The sequence below is a fragment of the Bactrocera dorsalis genome, chromosome 3, assembly GCF_023373825.1.
Source record: "Bactrocera dorsalis isolate Fly_Bdor chromosome 3, ASM2337382v1, whole genome shotgun sequence".
NCBI lineage: Eukaryota > Metazoa > Arthropoda > Insecta > Diptera > Tephritidae > Bactrocera > Bactrocera dorsalis.
In genome coordinates this window covers 58,348,678-58,355,882 of record NC_064305.1, presented here as the reverse complement: position 1 = coordinate 58,355,882, position 7,205 = coordinate 58,348,678, and the positions used below count along the sequence as shown (strand labels likewise).

Here is a 7,205-nt window from a genome sequence, read left to right as displayed (position 1 = left end):
CACAATTTTCTCGGATTAATCCAGGTTTAATTTCTTTGGAGCAGATAGCATCTGTCATGGATGGAGAAGGTAAGGCGAATGGTTAAGTGGAGAATGCCATTTAAAAAAGTTTCATTTAATTAAAGGAAGAGTGAAGCGAAAGACCTATGCAAAGCTCCAATTTGATACCTTGCTTCGAAGAACTGCATCAATACCAAAACGATGTCATATTTCAGTACGATTCAGTGGCATGGCTAACAACTTAGACAGATAAATTTTAAAGGATTTGCACCGCTGCCTTAAGTCTATTGTGGGGAGGGCACTGTCACAGCGATTCACATACCCCAAGCACATCGATAAATTCCAATATGCTGCTAGGTGGTAACGAGGCGGTTTGATACCTATTCAGAAACACGGATTCAAGTGCCTTATTCCTGTGTCTAAAGACTGCTGTGCACACTATCATCAAGTACTCGGGAGTTTTCGACTCCATGTCGCGGAACCGGAAGTTTGCAACCGGAAGTTTGCAGGTTAAACCCATGTTGAAAAAATGCTTATTGAGCTTTCAACGGTTAGTGTAAATGGGAGAATTAGCTAAAATTTGGCCTGTTTTATGCCTTTGAGTTGTTGATAATACTTTCTCCTGTCTACTCTTTTCTCCTTTCAAAGTACCTCCTTTATGGTGTGAAGACCAACCACAATATAGAGATCCTACCATTCTATTGGAAGCTGCGAAGAAGGCAAGCTCGTCAGCCAGCCAACATCGTAAGTTTTTCTCTCAGTTCTCAATATGATCATAACTAATTTTGTTTTTCTACTTTTTTATTGTATGTTTTGTGATTTTATTAATGAATTAAAAATAATGGCTTTCGAGCTGCCGCGATTTACCATAAACCCTCTGGAAAACTGGTGAACGATTATGAAGAAACAGGTAGCACAGAATCCGAAGAACCAAAACGAACTGAATGACATGGACGTACAATTACTCCAAGAGCTTATTTAGCCAAATGCCAGCAAGAATTAGTGTGGTGATTAAGGCTAAGGTCAATCATAAGGATTATAAAATGGAGATGCCGTCCGGATTTCAATAGCGAAAATATTCAAAGTTTTCTCCTAATATATCCAAATACCTAGATACATTCGAAGCGCATACTCCACCAAAATTGAAATTATTGGAAAAAAGGTGATTAATTTATCATAGCCTCCTTTTTGTTGCCATGCGTCAACTTCTATAACGCAACTGATATACAATTATGCTGAAGGTCTTCAAAATAGGACTTTGGGACAGCTTTAACCTCTTCATTCAATCCACATTTTAGTCCAGCGAGTGACCTTTCCAGTTAGTTAGCAGATTGATAGTAACGAGTAATTCTGAAAAATTCGTTAAACTCGATTGGGTTCGTACATATATTTTCTACTATCGAATATCACGAACATTCTTATCACTATAACTTTTCTCGATACTCTTCTTCGTAAATGTTCCCCATCTCTGCGGTCTTTCCTACAAGGCATGACAGGAAAACTAGGCTTTTAAACAAGCGAGTGGCAACTAAAGGGAGCCCATTGTTAAAGCGGCTGTCGGGGTAGATGAAGATGCTGCCGCTGCCGCAATAAACAGACAGTAGAGTCAAGCGAATGAGCGAGCAAGTAAAAATTGCAACAATTTATAATTTTGACAGCTTAACTAATGTTTGAGATTCAGATTTGCTTAGCGTTCACTCGCTTGAGCGGAGCGAGCTGTGAGCACCTACAAGCAGCCGCACTAAAGCATGGAAGTCGGAAGACACATTTGGCACTAAGGCAGTGTGTCAGTGTGGCGATGAAGCGGCAGTGGAAAGCAAAAACAACAATACAAGTGTTTCACGGCACAACTAGGAACAACAATAACAACTGTTGAATCGAAGGGAGTTCATGTGCCGCCGCGATGTTGAATACATGCAAACAAACATAAACTATGTACATATACATATATGCCTGTATATACATATCTTATGTATATAAGTAATTATAATTGTGTACATATTTATGTTTGTACTGCTGTGCTCCGAGTAGGTGTTCACTTATGAGGCGCTCCCCCGGTGCGGCATACTTTTCGCACTGCGCCGCTGATGCACTTATATTATTATAAATTCCGTTTCTATTATTTTTCGGTTTTTGTTGTTTCAGCATCTCTGCTATTTCATTACAACAATTTGCAAATGGCCAGAGCAGCAAGAATTCGATTTGAATTTATTTTAAAAAGCCTTTAAGACACAATTTTACAGCGATTAGCTTGATTATTGTTGTTGTTGGCAATATATAAAAACATGTTGTTGCTAAGCTGTGTCTTTACACGCTCATCTCTCCCTCCAAGCATTTTTATTCGGTGTTGCGCGAAGTTGAAGCGTTGCTGCGGCGTCTTTGACTGAAGAATCAACTTGACTTGGGTAGCGAATTTTGATTTGTTCGGAGTTGACTTGATAATGGTTTCGGTAACATTTGGCCAACGAAGCGAAAAAGTGACTGAAATTAATTTTACGAATAATTTTTTAACAATTTTTACATGCAGATGATTGAGCTGCACGGTGAAAAATATGAAGGCTAAACAATTTGTGCAATTTTCTTACAAAATTTATTTGGCAATTAATTAAGTTTATTGCGTATGATTATATTTTCAGAAGCGTTAACGTTATTAAGATTTGTAAACCGCTAGTGGCTTGTTGCATCTTCCGTAGTAGCCACACATAAATATTTGCTGGCAGCATTTTTTTCTCATATAAAAAATTAAATATTTTGTTAGAATTTTTTACTGTTACAAACATGTATTTTATTATTCAAAGTAATCCCCTTCCGCTGCAATACACTTATGCTAACGAATTTTCCAGTCATCTTAGCACTTGGAAAAATCTTCTCTTATGATGGCCATTACGCCTTCTTCGATTCCGCTTTTATATCCTCAGTTGAGTCAAAACGGTGTCCTCGGAGTGTTCATGTGAATGTGATGGAAGAAAAGTATCAAGCGTTTCAGGTTTTCTAACTTTTGTAAATGAAAATAAACATTCAAACATATGTAGAGCAAATCTTACAAAATCTTTCATAGCGCCATACGCTGTGAACACAAATAACGGGCTTATCAATAGGGACGCTACAAAAGTAGACCGATAGGGACCGCACATGACGCCATACTTTTTCCCGCTCTTTTAACATTTCTCTTTACTAAGGTATGCCATTTCATCATGGAAAGATAAACGATCCAGCAATGAGTCGAAATTATTAAAATTTTCTACTGAAATTCGGAGTCAGTGGTCTCAACTTTAAGAGCACTATGCCCAATTTATGATCCCCATAATCACCCACAGGCACAGAAGAAAATGTTCTCGTGCCAGTGAGACAGAAAAGTGTCCGTAGTGTCGAGAATATTGCTGCTGCTGGTGCATCAATTGCGGAAGACCCAAATCAGTCTGACACACGTCGTTCTCAAGCGTTGGGACATGGTTGTGGCGAATTTTGCGAGAAGATCTTGGCCTATATCCGCTTGACAACCAAAATCGTCGTATATTCGAGAAATGGGCTGTGAAACAAATTGAAAATGATCCGGGTTTTCGGCGAAAACTCATCTTCAGCGATGAAGCTCATTTCTGGCTGAATGGCTTCGTCAATAAGCAATCCACACGTACTTTACGAGTCACTGTTGCATCGCGAAAAAATTACGGTTTGGTGCGGTTTAAAGGCCGGTTGTGTCATACGGCCGTACTTTTTCCGTCATGATCAAGGCTGGCACGTTATCGCTACCGCTCAATGATAACCGGATATTTTTGGCCCGATTTGGATAATATGGACTTTGACAATATATGGTTCCAACAGGACGGCGTCACAGGCCACACTGCGAATGTCACAATCAATTTATTGAAAATCAAGTCTGGTGAACGTCTTATCTCACGAAATGGTGCAGTCAATTGGCCGCCTCGATCGACCTTCCACGTGACATAGCTTCACTTTATGGGATTTTGAAAAGATACGTTTCCGAGCCAAATTTTCTTCAGCGATTTCTGACTCAATGGTTACGGAAAGGGCATTCTGCAAAGATTCAAAAAGTGCCATTCCTTCTAGAAAAAGACCAACGGTTTAGGTGGTTTGTAGGCTGGTGGACTCATTGGTTCATATATCCTTTAAAATTATGCCGGTAAGAATGTAACCGTCATTAATGACAGAAATTAAAGCTCGTGATCTCTGCAAAAATTGGTTTCAACAAGATGGCATCACTTCCCATTCATCGCATCAATCAATGGATATATTGAGGGAACACTTCGGTTAACAGATAATTTCACGATTATCTAATATCACACCATTAGACTTTTTTCTGTGGAGATATGTAAAGTTTAAAGTCTATACGGAGAAGCCCGCTTCAATTTCAGCCTTTGAGCAAAACATCACGACTAACATTCGCCAGTTACTTGCTGAAATGATCGAACGAGCCATCGAAAATTGGACTCAATGGATGGACCATCTGAGACATAGCCGCGGTCAACATTTGAATTAAGATATGATAAGATTTTTGATCAAAACACTAGGTCTACTTATAGTACATTCTCTGATCATATAATACATGTATACTACGATCATAATCGATCATGACGTTCTTAACTTGAGGTTGAGGTTGAAGCTATTTTTGAAATATAGGGAATCGAAATAACTTAGATGTTTTCATTACCTATTGCAATAGGTTGGAACCTTTGAAAATGGTAAAAAGTAGGTATTATATACGTTTTCCTTTTCAATCGGAAATTCTATTTTTCTTTCTTGAAGTCTCTGCTTTTTAAAGGATTAAAAAATAAAAACATTACTATCATGCATTTTCTCGGAATAGAAGCTCGTATCCTAACAGTTCACACAGTTTGAACTGAATATCGTAAGGTATGAAAAAAAATTAAAAAAAAAACGGAAGTGCATTTAGTGAAAGTATACTTCCATTAGGTATTTATAAATTTTCTTCTGATATTGACTCGCTACATTGTCAAAAAAATCACGGTGTTTATTCAATGGTACTCATTGCATTTTTAGCTTTAAATTCGGCTCGATGCGAAAATAGTTCCGGAACGAGTCAAATAAGAATTCGAATGGCCTCGCGAGAGATGTCGATCCTTGCATCTCTCTAACACTTGTCTGACGATTTTGAAGCACCATATCTTCCAGTTTTTTAATATTTTCATCAGTTAAAAAGGTTGAAAGTCGTCCAGAGCTTAATCATCGTAAGCCTTTTCAAATATTCGCAATAATTCCTCACTTAAAGTTGGATTAGAAATACAAAATTTGAGCCAAATTCTTTGTTCGATATTTATACCCTGAACAGGGTATATTAAGTTTGTCACGAAGTTTGTAACACCCAGAAGGAGTCGTCGGAGACCCTACAAAGTATATATATAAATGATCAGTATGTCGAGCTGAGTCGATTTAGCCATGTCCGTCTGTCCGTCTGTCTGTATATATACGAACTAGTCCCTCAGTTTTTAAGATATCGTTTTGAAATTTTGCAAACGTCATTTTCTCTTCAAGAAGCTGCTCATTTGTCGGAATGGCCGATATCGGACCACTATAACATATAGCTGCCATACAAACTGAACAATCGGAATCAAATGCTTGTATGGAAAACTTTCACATTTGACAAGATATATTCACGAAATTTGGTATATATTATTTTCTAAAGCAACAATGTAATCTCCGAAAAAATTGTTCAGAACGGATTACGATAACATATATCTTCCATACAAACTGAACACATAGTTACTAACAGAAATGCACCTGTGAAGGGTATTTAGCTTCGGTTCAACCGAAGTTAACGTTTTTTCTTGTTTTATTTTATTTAAAACAAGCTAGTTGAGAGATCACGGTGATATTTGGCATAGTAATTAAGGACACTCTTCCTACCAATTTCGAATAAAAACTTTCAAATCTTAAAGCTCACATTTCACATTCACAGTGTATTGCTCACATTTGAGGTAGTTTACTTTGCTGTTACTTATGACAATACGGCTGGTTGAAGCATTTTTCAGGTGTCACTTTTGAAAAGGTTGTGTACAAATCTTGCAAGGTGTGCAGGCGCAAATGACACCAACGGAATGCGGCAGACTTCATGCAAATTATTAATACTTTTAACTAAATTTTTTACATACTTTTTTATTTAGTTTTTTTGTGTTTTCATTTCTTATTATCAAAATATAATTATTTAATTTATTAGCAATAGACACGCGTACTTATAAAGCACTTCAAAATACTCCAATCACTGATTTGTCGACCAAACACACGCACCTCATTTCACTTCCACCGGCTGACGACGCGCCACCTCAGCTGCGGCATGCGCTGCTGCCGTGATTTCTTGTGGAATATTCGTGCCATGTGGCACAAAACCATTTTCGCCCGCGGTATAACGCACCTCGATCAACTGACCATCGGCATCGTAGTAACGGTAAGAGCCCGAAACCTCCAAAGTCTCCTCGTCGGTGCCGGCGTTCTTTACAATGCCAACCTCCTCGCGCTGCGTGCCATCGGCACCCTCGTAGGAGAAGACGAAAGAGCCATCATCTTTGCGCTCCGCCACCGATTTCACAATTGGCACGAACTCCTTCTCCTTCTCGGTCTGCACAATAGCAACCACTGGCTTGCCTATCGCCAAGGGGCGATCGCGTATGGTGGCAGCTGAGGCGAGCGCGAAAGCTGAGGCGCAAATGAACAGGACCACGCACTGTTTGTGAGGTAAATGAAAATAAGAAACAAATAATATATGTTTGAATATTATAAAAATTCTTTAAAGCGTTTAACACTAACCAATTTAGCCATATTTAATTAATAATTTGAGGATTTGCTTTCGGTGTGTCGAAGTGTTAAACAAAAGTGTGTGCCGATAGCCTGAAGCTGCTTCGCTGTCTAGAATAGAATAAATGTCTGCTGCAGGCATTGTCAAATCTCTTTTTATACCCGCCAGCAGAATCGTGCCATCATTCTGCTTCTTTCTCTTCATTTACCATCTTCATTCAGCATTCACGCGTAAACGCTTAGTCTTTGTTTTTGCTTTGGTATTTATTCTTTGTTATTTCTATTATATAATATTCGTAAATTTATGTCGTAATTTATTGGCGCAGAAAAAAATCATAATGGAGAAATCTCAACGGCATATGCAATGCGTAGAAAGTTTCGCCGAACGCTGATGCTCACCAATAAACACTTGCAGATCTTGGAAAGCGCGTATTAAT

General features: G+C 38.5%; 1 protein-coding gene across 1 annotated transcript; it reads right to left on the bottom strand.

The window, feature by feature from the left end:
• Positions 1-6,130: 6,130 nt before the first annotated feature.
• Positions 6,131-6,899, bottom strand: LOC105233892 (endocuticle structural glycoprotein SgAbd-9). Its single transcript, XM_011216064.4, has 2 exons — positions 6,781-6,899; positions 6,131-6,697 (listed from the first exon to the last, which is right to left on the bottom strand). Exons 1-2 carry the CDS (start codon positions 6,790-6,792, stop codon positions 6,266-6,268), a joined length of 444 nt encoding a protein of 147 aa, XP_011214366.2. The 5' UTR covers positions 6,793-6,899; the 3' UTR covers positions 6,131-6,265.
• Positions 6,900-7,205: the final 306 nt, after the last annotated feature.